General features: G+C 44.2%; 1 protein-coding gene across 1 annotated transcript in view; it reads right to left on the bottom strand.

Moving 5' to 3' along the window:
- Window positions 1-4,431: 4,431 nt before the first annotated feature.
- LOC105285477 (cadherin-related tumor suppressor) overlaps window positions 4,432-19,725 on the bottom strand; it is a 59,093-nt gene continuing 43,799 nt past the window's right edge. Inside the window, exons 4-15 of the mRNA XM_026971310.1 lie at window positions 18,588-18,977; window positions 18,021-18,437; window positions 17,590-17,919; window positions 17,298-17,475; window positions 15,011-15,191; window positions 14,612-14,865; window positions 14,020-14,450; window positions 13,504-13,848; window positions 13,006-13,335; window positions 11,623-12,745; window positions 7,225-11,478; window positions 4,432-7,040 (exon numbers count right to left, since the gene is read on the bottom strand). Coding sequence (XP_026827111.1) covers window positions 5,977-7,040; window positions 7,225-11,478; window positions 11,623-12,745; window positions 13,006-13,335; window positions 13,504-13,848; window positions 14,020-14,450; window positions 14,612-14,865; window positions 15,011-15,191; window positions 17,298-17,475; window positions 17,590-17,919; window positions 18,021-18,437; window positions 18,588-18,977 — 9,297 coding nt within the window. The 3' untranslated portion in view covers window positions 4,432-5,976. The remainder of the gene's footprint in view (window positions 7,041-7,224; window positions 11,479-11,622; window positions 12,746-13,005; window positions 13,336-13,503; window positions 13,849-14,019; window positions 14,451-14,611; window positions 14,866-15,010; window positions 15,192-17,297; window positions 17,476-17,589; window positions 17,920-18,020; window positions 18,438-18,587; window positions 18,978-19,725) is intronic.

Here is a 19,725-nt window from a genome sequence, read left to right as displayed (position 1 = left end):
AGTATCAGACGCCGTTTCGATAATGTACAAGCTATTAATAGCCAATATAACGATTTTCAGATCATCCATGATTTTAAAGCTTTAATTGCACTGATGTTAAATAAAAAAGTAATAATATTAATAATAAATCCATCAACTCACCACTTGTATCGATTTTATCTCCTGATGCACCCTTACAGATGTTTTTCGATTTCTTCGATGAGCAATCAGATAACGTAGATAAACTTTTCGAGGCAATTGATGGTTGTTGATTGTTGTCGTTGCATGATAATCCACGAAAAACATTTGGAAGGGATTTACCCTTTGGTTTCGACAGAGTAATGCGTGGAAAATAGGAATCTGACAATAAATTATTTAAAACTTGAAGAATTGTTTTCGAGTGAAGGAAGAGAGAAAAGTATTAAAACTATTCAATATACAATTCGCAGCAATCGTAATTCGTAGCAATTTTCATTCACTCACTTTTCTTTTTTGTATATTTCTTTGAAGGACTGCATTGCCCGTATCCCGAACATCTCCGTCCATCGAAACAATCCTGATCCTCGGAAGATATCGAACGCTTTTCGTCTCCTACGCTGCTGTTTCCATACTGTTCCATTGCCTGACGTTCCAATTCCTGTAATTTAGCAATGCACGCTAGGTGAGTATAAAAAATTACAACTATTCAAGTTTCACTTATGTATAATATGACAATAAATCCTATTTTTATTTTTCATTTCGAGAATTGGAAATCTACATGTCAACTTAATGTTTTTCTTAATCTATTATAATATAATTTAATCTATTCTTGTGGGCTCCTTTAACTGCAAAATATCAAATTAATAATTATTAAATTGACATAATAATTATATATAATTGATATAATTAATAATTATAAACTTGCCTGGTATTTGAGCGCTAGTGATTCCTCTGAATTTCTGTACTGTTCCATTGCTTGCTGTTCGAGTTCGTCATATCTGCGACCCATAAAATATTTATATTGAATAGTAATTAAGCAAGTATCAAATGAGTTGTTGATTGTGAGTCAGTTTAATTTTCTAGACTGAATCAACGAGACTTTGTAGCGTACATTTTCTCAAAGATATTATCCATTCCACTCGAGGCATTCGCTACGACGTCTCTGTAAAGCGGCCGTTTTTTCTTGTTTCTCTCTTCAGTATTCGGGACTCTGTATCCCGAGCTTTTATTTACAAAGATTCCGCTCTTTGATTTCGACATTTCGGACGATCTTTGCTGGTTTGACAGCGATTCCGCGGCATTTATCCAACTGGTACTTTTACCATGCTCGTATTTTTCTTCGAAGCTACGCAATTCGGATACTAATTCATTCACGGTCACAAACTCCCCTTTTTTTCTCGCGCATTGGTCCTTATCAAACCACTGCATTTGCACATTGTGACTAGATGTTCTTAAGGTTTGTTTGGACTCTAGGAGGAAGGGTTGTTGGGTAACGGCCTTTGAATGGCCGCGCCGCATTTTGATGCTATTTTTTGTCAGCAATATGAGATTGTTAAAATCGACTCCTTGATTCTTTCGCTTCGAAGTGGGTTCCTGATAGAGTTCTGTCGGTCGCTGGTACACTGGTATGGGCGTCGGACTCTGTTGTGTGCAAGGCAAACATTTCTCGTACATCTGCAAATTCAGTAATTATATAATAAATATAATTTTTTAAATAATTGCATCCCCTTTCCTTCAACTTACGCGAATGGACAATAATTACAATTTTAAGATAATTATAATAGAAGAGTCATTTTTACGGTTGTCGAAAAGATGTATACCTGCAAGGGTCGATGACTGATCGTAGCGTCGTGTATTGGTTGTAGCAACGATGTGCAGATTGGTAAAGGTGAGGAAGAAGACGCTGTTAATTGCAACTGCATCGGTGACGCGACTTTTTGGATCAATTCCTGAGGCGAACGAAATACGGTCGTCTTCGTTGCTGGTAATATAGACATTCTGGCATTCTGTCGTAAAAAAATTATACAGTAAATTGTCCAATAAATTGTCACAGATTGCGAGCTTGATAGAATTTTACTCTTTGTGGCTCTTTTATTTACCGGGAACGCGGTTGCTACGTTCTCGTGCTGCGACCTGCTGTAAGAAAATAATTCGTTCGGATAATTTCTGTCATTCAGTGACGAGAAGTAGCGTATTTGACAAGTCTTGCGCGCTTTGTCGCTATTCAAGCTATAGAGTATCGGAGACGGGCTTGATTTCGGAAAGAATTCTGGCACTTCTGCACTCAAAACCGGCGGTGGCGGCGGCGGCGGCGACTGCAACGGTCTTTGTGGATATTCCGTTTTCAGAATCAGAGGCTGTAAAGTGCAATAGAATTGCTGATGATGTTGCACGGCGGGATGTGTCTGCCAGACAAGTCCAGATTGCTGATTCTGTTGATGGCATTGCTGGTACTGCTGCTGAAACTTCTCAGGATTCCATAGGTCACGCACGGCTTTGCTCGCGATGCGAGAATGTAGTTGCATCTCCGCCATGGTCTCGACAGTGTACCGACGATAATGCGCAACCATTTTGATCGATTTCTCGTGTAATTCTGATGTGGCACAATATTTTGTATGCAACAAGAGAAGAAATGAATGAAGAATAATAAATGAAGAATAAGAGTTTATTTTATAAACTTCAGGCTGCAGTTCTCATTTCAAATGCTCTCAGAACACTTTTTATTTATATTCTTTTAAATAAGAAAAAATAAAGAAAATATTTCGAAAGATTTGGAGCATCGACTGAACCGTAGACTCTTGATATTTAAATTAAATAATTGGATATTGTAAATTAAAAGTTTTGGTATTCTTTTTTTATGCTGCTTACCGCTTTCATTCGACTTGGGAATCAGAGATGATTCGCCATGTAATCCAATTTCATTGCTCTCTTTGGGATTGACTTTTTGACGTCGTTTCTTTAGGCCCTCGTTCCAGTCCGATCGAAAGTTCGAACAAACGACCATTTTATTCTCTCTTCTCGCGGTGTTACTGGCATTGCTGAGCTTTGCAATGAACGTAATATTAATGAGATATTAAAATTCACTTGCAATAACCGATTATTGATTTATCATTTACATGTGTAATGAGAAACAATTAATTTCTTCTCTTGGCTTAGCTATCTTCCCAGATTAGATAGACACATTATCAATTATTAATCATCAATTTCAAAGTAAAATACGTTTTAAAATGCACTTTGTTTCGGAATTTCTCATACAAAGCTTGCTAAAATATAAGAATAATTGCGGAAGTGCTGAGGCAAACTAACGGTTCCCGATGCAATCGCGTGCAGTTCGGCGAGATTAACCGGGCGAAGTATTCTTGAACTTCAGGAAGCATCCATGGTTCCACGCGCTTCGTAGCTGAACGGATGTGCCAAAGCCCGCTATCCGATGATTTGCCATCGTCCGGCCTGTACATTCTTTCGTATTGCTCGTCGTACTCATAATTACCGTACTTCGCCAAACGCGATTCGGAGATGACGTCCCGGACAAGTCTCGGACGAGAACTGTCATTTTCCTCGTATTTTGCGATTACTTCGCAAGTCTGACATTAACATTAATAGTGAGGCATCCTCGTGTCAAAGTAAATGTCTCTTTTTTTCGTAAACGAGAAAAAAACGACTGGCAATAGTTTGAGTTTTTGCAAAGCTTTTTTACAACAGAAACGATAATAAGGAATAATGATATCGAAAAATGATAGAAAATTCGAAAACGGTTCAGTATCGTGATTATATAATAATATTTCATAATATATCCAATGCGCATCTCACTCGAATCCAGAGAGAATGATTTAACTTTCGGTAGGGATCCTCGGGGTCGAAGGTCCAGACCTCGTCGGCAATTAGACTGACGTTTGCGTAAGCGCTATTCAGGAGCTCGTCGTCGTATGACGGAAGTGGAGATATCATTATCTATACATTATAACCGATCGATCGGATTCCGCTAGTCCGATGAACTGAGAGAGGCCAATAAACTTTCCCGTTGGACGTTGTTTCTCGTCTTCCTTTTCAACAAATCAATTAGGAATTCAAAAACTCAAATTAATAATAATAGTTAAATAATAATATAATGATGAACAATAATTAGTGCTTCATTCGAATTGCGTTGTATATGCAATAAAATTCGTTTTAATCGTTTTCACAAAAATGTCAATGTAAGCAGAAAAAATGAACATCAAAATCTTGATTACGATTATCGATACGTGGGCAGATAACGAATTTTTTCAGATACCGTTTTATATGAAAAAGATGAAATACAAGATACTAAAATCTTTCAAGAATCTAAAATCTTTTTTTACTAATATTTATAAGTAAGAATTGCACTTGAATCAATTTGAAGAATTTTAAATATTCTGATTTAACATATCCGGCTTGTGTTTAAGGCAGCTGTGTTTAAAATATCGAAAAAAGTATAAGGGAGAAAATAAAACAGAACAGCTTTTACAAATGTATTGTCTATTGCGAATTACAGTCGATGAGATGATAAAGTAACATGCACTCACTGGCGTTCACGCACACATTTACACTTTTTTTACAACTCATACACGCAGTTTTATTTACAGGATGAAAAGATCGAGGACGGATAATATAATTTATACAATGCAGATGTATAAAGCAATCGTTGAATAAGCCACTTTTCGCGATCGCGAAACGCAGTAGAAAAAAAATCAGTCTGGTAATCTGCGAGCAGCAGTTACTCTCAGGAACGCTACAACGGCGCCGTTATTATTTCTCTAACGATACGATACGATACGATACGAATTGAGCACGAATTGACACGCCTGCGAATTAAGTTATTGTCTAAGTGATATTTCACGATAATCTCTGACATAATTCTATCAGTGACATCCATTAGCTATTCAAGTATTGTATTATATTTGCAAAAGAAAATTGTTGTTTCTCATCACGGGGAAAGAGATAGGCTCTATCTTTCTTTAGCATTCTTTCAATTGAGACAAGCTGCTTTCGATCGAGTGGCTATAAATGGCACATAGATGCTTACGATACTTCGCTCGCGCAAGAGAAATGTAGATTCAGCGATTTCAACATGCGACAATGTATATAAAAGTCTTAACTTTGTATTGAAATACGTGAAATTACGAGATAAGCGTCTACGTGTCATTTATGCCAATGGAATAAATTTATGGAATAATAATTGAGATGTGCAACTACTGTATCGAGTGTGTATCTGGCACAGCTGTTTAGAATATGTACAGAGATTGCTAGTTAATTAAACGGTTAATTGAACTGCCTCGATACTCAGTACCTCAGCACCTCGAATCTTGTCGTAACTAAAATGGTATTCAATGTAACATTGCATGACCGTATTTTGTATTTCAATCGCGTACGTTCGTTCGAAATGCGTAAGATATAAGATTTATCGGCATGTGAATTACACGCGAATTTAGCGAATTAATATTAAGAAGAAATCTTCGCAATTTAATCGTGATTAAACCGAGGATAAAGATCGCGCGTTCCACGAAAGAATTCTTTTGATTCAGATAATCGTTTAATATATATTTACAAATCTGAAAAAAATAAGAAATACAATTAATGTATATTGAACGAATCTCCTTATAAGGAAAGTCCCTCTTTACACTTTATGGCAAGATAATCACGCGTTTGACGCCCCGCTGCAACCATTATTGAGTCGCAACGATCTCTTACGAACGCTTAGAATCTATTTTCATCGGGGCACCTGTTTTAAATGTATTTTCATATGACTCAAACCCATAACCGATCATCCAAGCCCGACGCTGGACGTCGATTGATACTATTCGCTCTACGTATATTCATCGAGAACTAATCAATTATATAAACGAGCAGCAACAATTCGATAATATTCCTAAGTCATAGGTCTTGCATCTCCTCGACGAGACGTGTTTCTGCGATCATGTCGAAATTTCTCACGAAATCACACTAAATTGTTATTCAGTTCACTAAATTGTCCTTGGCCCATCATTCGAAGACTCAAACGTTTCAAACGTATTCTTCGGACGGCTTGGGGATATTTGCTGGCAATCTGGGTACCCGACTGGTGCTATCTGGCAGCTCGGCAATGTCGATGAAGACACCAACGAGGCTCTCGAAGTTGGGCCCCCAGTTAAGCAGATAATCCCAACTCAGGGCGTCTTCAGCGGCCGTGGTAGTGGGCGAGCCGTTGTTGGTGTGATTGCCATAGAGGAGACCGCCCATGTGAGTCGACAGATCGTCGTCCGAGGCGACGAGGGTACTCAGGGAGCCACGGAACGAGCTGTCGAAACCATCGTAATTGCCGACGTTCGGTGGCAACGGTGGTTTCGTCGACTGCGATGACTCAACGTTGTTCCTACCTTGAGGACTGCTACCCTCGTCATCTTGCTTGGTGAACAAATTGTCGGACCGCTTGTCGCCTACCAATGATCCGTTGTCGTACTCGATCTCCGAGCACGTGAAACTATCGTTGCCGCTCTCGTCGGTAGTCGACGAATTGCGCCGTTCGAGCCTCTCCACGGGAGGTGTGTGACGTCGATGGTGGTGAAGGGGTCCATGAGCGGGTGGTCCTCTTGCTTCGCTGGAGGAGCTTACGGCGTCCAGCGTGGACACCAGACTGGACGTTCTCGGACGGGAGTTGAGCCGCTCGATCTCCTCCGCTGTGAGGCCCATTGGACCCGATGACACGTTGTTCACCGAATTTTCGTTGTTGGATTGCGGTGCTTTCCTGCTAGCGGTTGAGCCTGACAGCTGGCTCATGATGGGCGAGTTTAAACTTCTCTCGCTATTGGAGTTGAGTGCGTCCTTGCCGACACCGCCGGACGAGGATGTGGTGGCCAGCAGGGCACTCTGCAGAGGCTTTCCGCTGATATCGTGAAGCGTGAGAATCCGCGGTTGTTGTGCGGACAACTCGCTGCTGGGCGATAGCCTTGCTAAAGGAGTGCTCTGCAGCAGTTTGGGTGCTGGTCCAGGTGGTTGATTCACATTAGGTGGTGGCATAGCACGCGGTGGGAACGGTCCGGTATGGCGATGCTGTTGCCCCGTGTGTTTGTGATGATTACCATAGTTACCTGCGGTTAATTTTGAATTAATTAATTATAAAATGGTAAATTGATATTTAAAATTATATTTCTTGGGATATGTAAGAAAAGATATCGCTATAAGAAGGTTTCAACCTCTATCATTATTTATTGAACTAAAGGGAATTCATAAAACATAACATAAAAAGAAACAAAAGATAAAATCGTTTCTTACTTATGGGTGGTGGAGTGGCTTTGTACTTTCTCATGCCATCGCGATAGCCTTTGTAATGGTATACGATGTCAATGTCGCTGGGTGCAATAGAGCTAGCGTTCTCCAAATCATAATGTTCCGGGATGTCAGGTTCCGGGTTGTGCTCATGAGAATGTAAAGAAGTTTGGGTGGGTGGAGGCAGTGGTGGATGTTCGTCACGGATTGGAGGTGACTTGGTGACCTCTCGCTCGATGATATCTGGTCGCTGCGGTCGGTGCTCGGCGGTGGGGTTGATCTCGCGTTCTTTGTACTTTTTCGAGATCAACTCCGGGCCCATGTGGCCCACACCGCGCAGATCTGACGTGTCGGATATGTAGGTGTTTTCGTGGCGAGACATGAGATTATCGTTTCCAGTACCGACCAATGGGTTGCCAGTTATAATGGCATTGGTGTTCTTATTAACAACTGACAGCGCTGACTTTTCCTTGTTTTGTCGGCGCAGCCGGAATACTATGAAGCTGACCAGAATGGCGACCAGCAGGATGACGAAGAAGACGATGACTAGAGTGATACCGATACTGAGAGGGTCCGCGGTTGCAGCTGCACCGATCGGTCCTCGGCAGCCGCTGCTTATTTTACCGTGGTAAAGCACATTCTTGAAGATGGAACCGGAACCGTTGAACGGCTGCACTTCGTTGTTGACGGTGAAATTAGCTAGACAACCTTCGAAGCTCTTAGCGCCAGCGCTGCGAGCGTAATAAAGATCCTGGTTCACTCCACCGATTGACAAGATGGATAAATAAGGGTCGAGAAAGTCATGGACACCTTCCGAGTCCAATTCATCGCCCGTCAGGACGCTATCGACTAACAATCTCAATCCTCGGGAATAGGCATGCAAAGTAAGATTGTGCCAATGCCCATCAGCGAGACCGCCTTCGATGTTGATTGACATGTTCACTGGTGAGCCAAGCAACGACGAGTAGATTAGTTGCCCGTTACGAAGTTCTATGGATGTAAAATGTTTGTTGGTAGCAGCGTACATCAGAATACCATCAGGTTTCACGGTTCTGAACATAAGACCGAGTGTTTTTAATGGAGTAGAGTTTATTATAAAGGTCGGATCCTCGATGACATTGCGCTTAATGCGATTCGTGTGCCACATCGTAGATCCACCATACAGGTATTCCAACAGCTGCATTCTTCTGTGCTTCTCTGATACCTTGAACTCAACAAATCCTCCCTCGCTCAACGTGACGGGTTCCAAAGCGCCGTGACAATTCGGTGCTGTCAAGGATCCGCATTGACACGTCACTTGATGCCACTTGTCGTAACATTGTGCATTTACGCCGCAAACCGAGACAGCTTGTTTCTCGTTTCTCAAACAAGGACTCTGTTGCGATCTGACACACGTGGATTTTACGCCGTGTGACGTGAGCGGATTCGTCAGATTCAGAGCCCTTCCATTTATCGATACTGAGTGAATGCAGCCTACAAAATCATCGGAATGTACCTGACCTGGACGTTCCAACACGGGATCAGCGTTCTCCAAGCCACCCAATAAGAGGGGATTATTGTTAAAATTCAATGTCCCGGTTGGACCTACATCGTCCGCGTAGCAGGTACCGTCACCAGGTCTACAGTCGTCGCAAACGTCGCCATGTTCCCTGCAAACGGACACACTAAGCGAGACAACTCTGCCGTTTCTGGTAGCGGTAACTTTGCGCCATTCGCCATCCGATAACGATCTCTCTGTCTTAATAGTGACGGAGGTAATTGCGCTCCTGGCACCGCCATATGAAAAGACCACTCGACCGCCTATCAGTTCCAAAACGACGAAATCCGAGCGGCCGCCGCTTTGCGGCGCGTAATTGTACAGCAACAGTGCATCTGGCTTGGTAGTAGCAAACACAATGGTGATATCGTTCGTATTGGAGTCCAAAGCCGGGAATGTCATGTATGACAATTCGTCAAAGCCAAAAGTGGAGCGCTCGCAATGCTGGCCGTAGCGTCCTTCCGGACAGCTGCATCGATATCCAGGTTTTTCTCCCACGCATAAGCCGCCATACAAGCAAGGATTTGGTCGACAAGAATCGGTAACAGCTTCGCAGTGATTTCCTCTGTAGCCTGCTCGACAGAGACAGAAAAAGCTGAAGTTATCTGGGCTTTTTCTACACGATCCACCGTTTCGACACGGATTGCTGGCACACGCGTCACCCCTTTCGAGCTCGCACAGTTTGCCCTCCCGATCGATAGGACAAGTGCATTGGAAATCGTACCCCAAACGTCGGCATTGTCCTCCCAGCAAGCAGGGATTTGGTGAACATGGATCTTGTCTTCTTTCACATCTGTCACCGGTAAAGCCGTCTCGACACTTGCAGATCATTTCATGTAACACCCTGGGCGATGTTAGAATCAATGCCTGACTATCGGTAATTCTAGCATCATCGTATATGGCTAGTCGGTCGTTGCAGCTGCCTCCATTCTCGCACGGTGTGTGCTTGCATGGCGAGTAATTGATGGTAAAAGAATTGTTTTTCAGTAAAGTTTGAATATGATCATGATTGCGTATCAGCAGGTCGGTCACTTCGGACTTCGTACGATACCCTTGCGGAGATTCCACTGCCAAATGGACGTTGAGATCAGATCCATTTTCACCGATGCTGAAAATGGTAAGTGTGTCGCCGACCTCGAGTTTCTCCTGCAGGAGATCCAGAAGGGCTCGGTAATATTGCTTGAGAAAATGTTTCGCAGTCAATTTGGAGATTTGCAGAGTCACGCTGTTTTCAATAGTGGCGTTCGAGAAGATCAGGAACTCGACGGTTACTTTGGAGATCACGTCGGGATGTTGTCCGTCATTACCGGATACGCTCAATGAGTAGCCGACTTCTGACGTAATTTTGTTAGTGTGAAGATCACAGGCACTAGGAATACTTAGTATGCGCGAGTTTGAACCCTGAAGTATTTTACACGAATAAACGCCAGTGACATCCGGATCGTTCGGATGCACATCGGCGATCTTTCCTAAGGGGGTCTTGCCGTTAAACGAGTGCACGATTACATGTACCGATCTCGGCGTGGACGGGCTATCATTCTGATCATTTACGATCACGGTGACGGTGTGCTCGCTCTTCATCCGGGGTATACCCGAGTCTTCCACCTCAATCACGAGATCCAGTTGTGGCATCGTTTCTCTATCGAGGCTCCTAGTAGTTTTCAACATACCCGAATGCTTGTCCAAGGTAACCATTTCGCTCTGCCTCCCTCCGATCAATTTATACGTGAAAGGTGCGCCATTGGGCGGCAAATCGGGATCGGTTGCACTCAGAGTCACGATGCTGGTATCGGCCGGTTCATTCTCGCTGACATAGCCGACCACTTCCGGTGGGTCAAAGACCGGCCCGTTATCGTTGACGTCCAGCAGCTCGATATGCACCATCGCGGTGCCGGTTTGTGGTGGCGAACCGGTATCGATCGCGCCGATCGTCAGATCGTAAGAGGCCACGGTCTCACGATCAAGCTGTTTCGCCGTTTCAATGTCGCCAGTTTGCGGATCGACTTTGAAAGCCTGGCCTAAATTACCATTAATAATGGAGTACGAAAACTGATTGTTTTGCGGTTTGATATCCTTGTCGACTGCACGTACAGTGAGCACACGAGTACCGTGGATCGCGCCTTCTGACACGCTCGCATCATAGGATCTCTGTAGAAACTCTGGTGGGTCATTGCCGTCTTGGATAGAGACGATCACTTGTGCCTCGTCGGTGTCGTTACCGCGTATGCCACCGCCGTTTTTAGCCATTACCGTTAACACCACGCGATTTTGCGTCTCGCGATCCAGTCGACGTGACACTCTGATAATGCCGGTCTCCGAGCCGATAGAAAAACCACGATCGTTGGACGAGCCCACAAAAAGGTAGTATACCCGGCCATCCTCCCCTGAATCTTGATCGGTTGCCTGAACTAAGCCGACTGATGTGCCCACCTCGGCACTCTCCGATACGTCCATGTGGAACACCGATTGAATAAACTTGGGATAGAACTCGTTTACACCGGTAATGTGCACCACCACGGTTGTAAAGCTAATCATCTGTGAACTGGAATCCGGATTGGCTGCGACAATATTGAGACTGTATTCGTTGGTATCCTCATAGTCGAAAGTAGTATCCGACGTGATCTCGCCGGTGTTTTCGCGGATGCGGAAATGACCGTCGCCGCTGCCTCCGAGGATCTTGTACTGTATTATAGCGAACTTGGGAGAGTCGATGTCTTGAGCAACTACCTGGAAATGTACGAAGAAAACGCATGCATGCAAATTATGCAGTTATATCATAATTATATAAATGTTGCATCAATTTAATACGATAAAATATATACGATAAGTGCGTCACTTAATCTATTAATAATGAATAAGAGGAAAACATACCTTGTAGACAAAACTGTCGGGCGGTGAGTTTTCCGGTAAGAAAGCTTCGTAGATGCTTTGATTGAAGGTTGGAGGATTGTCGTTGATATCGGAGACGTTAATGGTTAAAGTAGCGATTGCATGCTTTGGTTCGAAACCCAAATCTGTGGCGGTGATGTTCAGCTGATATTCCTGTATCAGGTCATAGTCAAGGGACTGGAGTATCGTTACCGCGCCGCTAGTAGGGTGCACGAAGAACTCGTTTCTCTCGTTGCCGGCCGATATCTTGTAGCGGAGCATGCCGTTAGGTCCGCTATCGCCGTCTGCGGCGTTTACTGTCAGAATGGTCGTATTGATTGGCTCATTCTCCGGTACTCTAACTTGATAGCTAACGGCGGCAAAGGTGGGCGGGTGTCGATTCTCGTCGGAGATCACGAGAGTCAAGATGACCTCATCTTTTTGTGGCGGTACGCCCTTATCAGTAGCACGTACCTTTAAGAGGAACGTGGTGTCGATAGCGATGCCACTAAGACTCCTGTGCACATAGACCCAGCCGGATTGCTTCTCGATGGCGAACAAGTCACTGGTGCCGTTCATGCTCGTCAACGTGTAACTAATCTCCGCGTTTACGCCGAAGTCGGCATCATCACGAGCGATCAGTTGGGTGATTCGCTTGCCGACTTCATAATTCTCCGGTACCGGCGACAAGTAGGACCTTTGCGCGAAGCGAGGCGCGTTGTTGTTAGCATCTACCACGCTTATGTGCACTACCGTCCTCGAGGACATCGGCGGCTTGCCGTTGTCAGTTGCCACTACCGTGAGCGAATACAAGTTTTCCGGAGAGGACGATCGATGCGTATGCTTGTAGCGAAGGGTACGCTTGCTGAAGATATCGCCAGTTGCCGGATCGACGGTGAACAGATCGGATGGCTGCAACAGATTGTAGGCTATGACGGAGTTTGGCCCTTGCTTGTCACGATCAATCGCCATGACTTGGCCAACGTGTGCCATCGCCGGTTGAAGCTCAGGGAAGTGGCAGTGATAGATATCCTGATCAAACTCGGGTGCATTGTCATTTTGATCTTGAATGGTGATCGTCAATGCAGTCTCCGTTCGCCACGCGCCATCAGCTGCTACGACCTATATAAAATGATAAAAATCAGTTGGAGAAACAGTTTGGAATTTTCAGTAAGCAAAATATAAATGTAACTGTATTTTTGTAACTATATTTTTTATAAATATATTTTATTATATTTTAAATACATATTTATAATATAATAAATATATTTTTGTAACAAGCAACAATTGTGTAAAACCTATTTTTTCAAGAACTTTATGATAAATTTTTGCGCGCGCGCGCGCGCGTCAACATGTATAATATCAAAGATTTAATGTCTTACTTTCAGTAGATACTCGTCCTGTTCTTCTCGATCGAGATGTCCAGCCACGGTTACGTTTCCACTCAAAGCGTCAATGGAAAACTTTTTCCCTGGGTTATCGGTGAAGCTGTAACTGACATTCGCATTCTGACCGATATCCAGATCGCTGCTGGTAATGCGTATGACAAATGTGCCGACATCTGCGTTCTCCGTTACGTTGACGCTGAACAGTCTAGTGAAATGAGGCGGATTGTCGTTCTTGTCCAAAATGGTTACCAGTACTGTGGCAGTACCGGTTAATCGAGGATGACCTTGATCAGTAGCCTCTACAATTAACTCGTAAGATGCAATCTAAAGCAGAAACATCATTTAGTTGTTATTTTTTCATTAATTATCGACTATAATCGCACAGATATTTTTGGAGATTCTAGATTTCAGACGATACTTGAATTGGAATAATTGTAATCAAGCTTAAGTTAATACAAATACAAATATAATTAAATAATTAGTTCGTCTTACTTCTTCACGATCCAGCTTGGCGTTGGTCTCGATTTGCCCAGTGTTACTGTCGATGACAAAGGATTCCGAAAAGTCGTTGACCAGATGATAAGTGACCTGGCCATTCTCACCGGAATCACGATCTCTCGCAGACACTTTGCCGACAAACAACGGCGGATATTCATCCTCCATTACGGTCGCGTTGTAAACAGCCGCTTCCATGATCGGTGCATTGTCATTGGCATCCGTGACGTTCACCAGCAGCTGGAGAACGCTACACAACGGCGGTGTGTCCGCGTCGCGAACTTCGATCCAGGCCTCGTAATGCGGAGCTGTCTCGTAATCGAAGCCAGATGCAACCACGACCTAAAAGTCCGCCATGATAAAATAAGAATATTATTAACAATAATCAGTAACAACATGCAAATGTATTTCCGTGCAATGTTAGAGATGTGTAAATTTTCAAAAACTCTTTTTCAGAATTTGAAAAAGAGTCATATCGCGTGTCGACCATGAGATATCAATGATCTCAATTACCTCGCCGGTATGAAGATCGATTCTTAGAGCATCTCCTACGTTTCCACCGGCGATACCATAGAACAGATTACTAATCGGTCCAGATTTCGGCGAGACTGCGCTTAGCTTAGTGATGATTCTACCCTCCGGCACATCCTCGGGTAGCGTGAACCGCGTGCTAACGCTCGAACGGAAACTCGGAAACAGTTGTCGCTCCCACAAGTGTATTATGAGATCAGTAGTGACGTACTGAGATTCGTCACCGCAGTCCGACGCAAGTATTTGTAACTGATAGGTGTCCTGATTATCAACTAGTTCTTGAGTGGCGCGGATTACACCGTTGTTGAGATCGATGGTGAACCGATTGGCGTCCTTGCCCTGTAGTTGATAAACTATTCGCGAGTTCTCGCCGTCGTCGTCGTCGACGGCTTTCGCACCGAACACGAAGTCACCTTTAAATGGAGAAAAGAAACTCAGCTTTCGAGTAATTTTTAATTAATTTATTATACGAGTATTATTTTAATTAGTGAAATGGAAACGTTCCAATGGTTTCTTTCTCGGCAATTGGCACGTGTAATTAACATGTTTGAATTGAACATCAAATTTCATTCACCGGGTTTGGTCGTATCTGGAACATAAGCCGTGTAACGAGGCGCGGAGAAGCGGGGCGCGTTGTCGTTCACATCTGTTACATAGATTGTCAGGTTGACGGCAGAAGCACGCAACTCTGTCGGACTCGAGTCTTGAGCCACCAGGGTCAAATGATATACAGCAGTCTGTTCCCGGTCCAGTGGTACTGTGGTAAATATCTCACCGGTGTTAGGATCCGCGGAAAACCGTTCCGCTTTGTCTCCCAGTAAGTTGTAACTATTTGGAAAAGTAAGAAAAGTTTAAATGTAAAATGATCAACAAACTTATCAAATGCTTTATTGACATCTTGAATAACTCTTTCTCCACATTATATTTTTACAAAAGAGGATGCAGTCTCAATTATTATTGGCGAGGGACCCACCTTATTTTCGCATTGAGTCCTTCATCCTTGTCCGTGGCGTGCAGCCTAGTCACCCACGTTCCGGCAGGCATGTTCTCCACCACGGTGGCCTTGTAATCCTGTCGGGCAAACTCGGGACTGTGATCGTTCACATCGAGAACAACGATCTTGACGATGCCCGAGCCAGTGAGAGGCGGCGAACCTACAAATACGCAAAAGAAACGTATATGAAATTTCATTTCGTGGCGAAAGCATGAAAGCAACCACCATCATTGCCTCTCTAGCTTTCAGATTTTTGCACTTTTACTGCCATTTCTCGAATTGCAACGTCATGACAGCGTAGTTGGGTCAGGGGCGCAATTACTTTGCTAAATTTAGCAAGTATCGGTCTAAACGGAAGGTAAACCGGAGCTATAATTTCAATTATAGTATATTATTGGGGGAATCCAAACTTGCGTAAAGAGACCATGATTGTTTTAAACTTTTAATAAACTATGCTGTGTATATATATATATACAGCAAACCTTTTTACATCCTTGCTTCCATGAATTATCGTCGCGAGATTGGCCGAAACAAGGGAGAGACTGGATACAGATCGATAAACGGAAAAGCACAACGGAATTGGGATCATAGAGGAAGTGACTTTTCTATGTCGCGGGAATAATATGACGTCTGGGTAATTTAGATGTGACATACGCGTTCTCGAGCGGTGCCACCGCTTATGATTTACAGATCGGGGTAGCAGAAGTAACGACGTTAATGCGCCGCGGAAAAATCTCGCAGCGGCTTAATTGCGCCGCCTAAAATGCACCATTATTCTCCGAGGGAGAGAGAGAGAGAGAGAGGGAGGGAGGGAGAGAGGGAGAGGGGGGAGGCTCGATTTCTTTGATTGCACACTGGGTATACACGAGTGTACGTGTATACGGTGAGCGTTGGCGTAGCCCAGGGCCACGCGCCCGCACGGACGTACACCGTTTAATCACGCAGAGAGTTCCCGCCGAGGAATAAGAGAAAGGAAGAGAGGAGAGAAGGAGGGAAGGGCAGAAAGAAACGGAGGCTGATACACGCGTATGCATACAATTACGACCGATAAAAGCAAGAAAATAAGAATATGTGAAAAAGGCGAGAGAATACGCAGCGGCATAACAATCGCGATATTACACTACACAATGGCGTGGATCGACGCGAGAGTCGACGCCATTCCCAAGAGCCACTCGACGACGAAGAAAACTCGCTTTGCGTAACGAGTAATTATAGTTTGCTTACCGTTTCATAAAAGTGGGATATGGAACGAATAAAACAACAAACGAAAACGCAATACAAAATGTGTACGCGCATACGATAGCCGTGTTATATATGAATAAAATAGAATATAATGTGCGAGCGCAGGCAGCATCCGAAAGAGGTATGGCTCTTTCCGGGCAGAGGGGAGGGAAAGTAAAGCCCCGAAACGCGCGCGAGTTCTCCACCAAGCAGAGAAACGGGCAGAGGGAAGAGAAAGAGGGACAGAGGCAGCGTGGTGGAAAAGAACGAAGTATGTGTGTGTGGAAGTGAAGAGGGAGGGAGGGAGAGGGAATAAGGCCCGCGGTGAAACGAGAGAGCAGGAGGAGAGAGAGAAGAAGAGGACAGTGCAGCAGCACCAAGGCAGGGAGGAAGGCATTCGAGACCGATTATCATAATCGCGCGTCATAACTCTGCGGGCTTGTCTACCTCGCCGAGGACCGATTGGGCCATCGAGCCACCGCGATCGGAGGCGGGGCAGGAAGGGAGACAGAAGGGCGAAGACCGGGGAGGGACCGGGGAAGGACTACCGGCTTCTAAGAGGAAGAAAAATAGAAGGTTTAAGAGGGAGGAACTGCCCACCGCTTAAAGAATCTCATCGAACAACCCACAAATTTATATCCAATTTGTATATTACCGCTTATTACTTAAACCCACCGCGTACATCGTCTAACGTTTCTCGTCTATGTCTCGTGAAGAGTTCGCTGCTCGCGGGATGACATTTCGGCGGATCATCGGTTGATGAACGGCCGGCGATAAGGCTTGCATAGGGAATCAGCGCGAATCGTTACGAGTAATAGCGATCGGATTAAAGTCGTGCACGATGCTGTACGATAGGATTTTTACAAGTTACAAATAGCAAACTCTGCATATCTTGAAAAAGCTAGTAAATGAATAGTTTAGTGCTCTTTGTTTCGCGATTTGTTAATAATTTTTTTATTAATTTTTATTAATTTGCACAAACTTTCATAAACTACGATGCAACTTAACGTAGTTCTCTGTGTCGAATATATTTTTTTTAACTTACCAGTATCCATGGCCACTAGAGTGAGCGTGTACTCGGGGACTAATTCTCTATCCAGAGGGCGAAGAAGCGATATATCGCCGGTACTCGCGTTTATGCGAAACAGATCCGTGTCACCCTCTTTGAGAAAGTATCTCACTTGATCGTTGTACGGCGGCGTGTCTGCGTCGTACGCTTTGACCTGATTTGAAAATGATTACAATCAAGTCGACTTTTTAAGATGTATAAAATATCTCAGATGAAATAGCAAAAAAATATTTAGTTGATTCGAATAATCGAATAATCAAATAATCACCTGGACGACAAAACCACCCGGTGGTACCATGTTCTCTATAACGTGCGCCAAATAGGGCGAATCGAGGAAGACTGGCGCGTTGTCGTTGATATCCAGCACGGTGATGGTAACTTGAGCGGTGTCGATGCGCGGTGCTTCACCGACTTCCGCTGCGCAATCCTCGCCACGGATTGTCAGGTGGTACCGTGATTTACGCTCAAAATTCAGATTCTTCGCTACTCGGATCACACCACCGTCCTCCGAGATTGTGAAATCCCGATTACCATCCCCCGCCGTGATACTGTACCGCACCCTGCCATTCGCGCCCTCATCGCGGTCCATCGCCGACACCTAGTTACATGACAACAATGACGGATTATTATAGCAATAACTATATCTCTGTTGTTTCATTCGATTGACTCTAAGTCGGTAGCTTTTGCGACCGCACTGACCTGTAACACGCTGGCGCCGATGCTGGCGTTCTCGGCGACGGTGGCCGAGTACTGTCTCGGATCGAATACCGGCGAGTTGTCGTTCTCGTCGAGCACCGTAACGGTAACGGTGGTCACCGACGATCTCGGTGGCTCGCCGCGATCCTTGGCAGTAACTTTCAGGGTGTAGTTTGATCTCTGCTCGCGGTCCAGCGGCCCGGAAACGCGCAGTAATCCGTCCACCGGTCCTAGGATGAACGGCGGGTTGCTGTCGTTCTCCAGCGAGTACTCGACGTAGCCATTCCGACCTTCATCTCGATCGACGGCCTTTATGGCCATCACCACCGTGTTGCTCGGCGCATTCTCGATTGTAGAAATTTTCGTGGGCGATATGAACTCCGGTGACATGTCGTTCACGTCCAGTAACACGACGGTCACCTGCATCGTTCGAAAGATAATTCAAAATGTATGTCACAAAATTCAAAAGTAGGAAGATCAGATTTTAATCATTGACGTATGTAATCATTAATCATTCATTGAGAAAAGCGCAAGCAGATAGTTTTAATGCTTAAAGTAGGGTTCACCAACCTGCACCGTGGACGATAGCGGTCGAGCCGGCGGTAACGGACTGTCAGTAGCGCTTAACACCAGATTGTAAAGCGGTTTCCGTTCGCGGTCGAGGGGTTGACGCGTAAAAAGAGTGCCGTTGAGCGCCACCCCGAAGTCACCGTCCTCGTCGCCGCCTGCGATGGCATAGACGATCCTGCCGTTGTCACCCGAATCCAGATCCTGAGCGGTCACAGTGAGTACAGGGGTGCCGACAGTCGCATTCTCCGCGATGTCGGCCGCGTGTGGCCCCGTTTCGAAGATTGGTGCGTTATCATTCAAATCGACGACGTTGCAGTACACCGTCACCGTGGACGAAAGCGGCGGTATGCCACCATCCGTTGCTTGCACGACGAGGATATAATGTTGTACCTGGGTAACGAAGCATAAAATGCATTTTTCTAATCTTCTTTAATAATCGAAATTCTTAATTCGAAATTCTTATAATTTTTTAGAAAAAGAAATCATTTCCGAAAAAAAGCTACGAAATACATAATAATTTTGCACTTTACGTACTTGAGTCGCGCTCTTAATTGTTTCGCAACAACTCAAGTGTCAGTTTTGGCAAGCATCGTGCTGTTTATATGTTTCCGGTGCATTTCGCATACCTACGTTTCATAGGTCTCATAGGTAACGGCATCTAGAAGGGTATTACGCTGATGAGAAGTTACTACAAGCGCTATCCTTATCCCGTTTCTTTCGTTTATACTCTTTTTCATTTTTTCTTTCGTCTTTCAACCAACACCAACTTTCGTCGTGCTCTCATACGCCCACGTGTCGTAAAACGTAAAACAATGGCGTAGACATGTATCGCATGGAAATAAGGGTCAGTAGCGTATTGTTCATTAATATTGCCATTAATTAACATAGGACACATTAATGTGTACTTGAGGTAAAGCAAAACTAAATAACAAATGAAGAGAAAGTAATTACGTTAACAAAATCAAAGCTCGGTACAAGTACTTATATTTCAAATTAGAATTAGAAGTAGCATAAAGAAATACCGAGAACAAAGGAAATTTTTATTTCATTGTATTGAAACATGAATTTTTCCATCGAAAACTGATGAAAAGAAGAGAAACAGTTGAAGATCTTCTCGTATTGACGGTCAGGTTCCCTT

Source organism: Ooceraea biroi, chromosome 7 (genome assembly GCF_003672135.1).
Source record: "Ooceraea biroi isolate clonal line C1 chromosome 7, Obir_v5.4, whole genome shotgun sequence".
NCBI classification, from domain to species: domain Eukaryota; kingdom Metazoa; phylum Arthropoda; class Insecta; order Hymenoptera; family Formicidae; genus Ooceraea; species Ooceraea biroi.
This window is presented reverse-complemented; position numbering and strand designations above follow the sequence as displayed.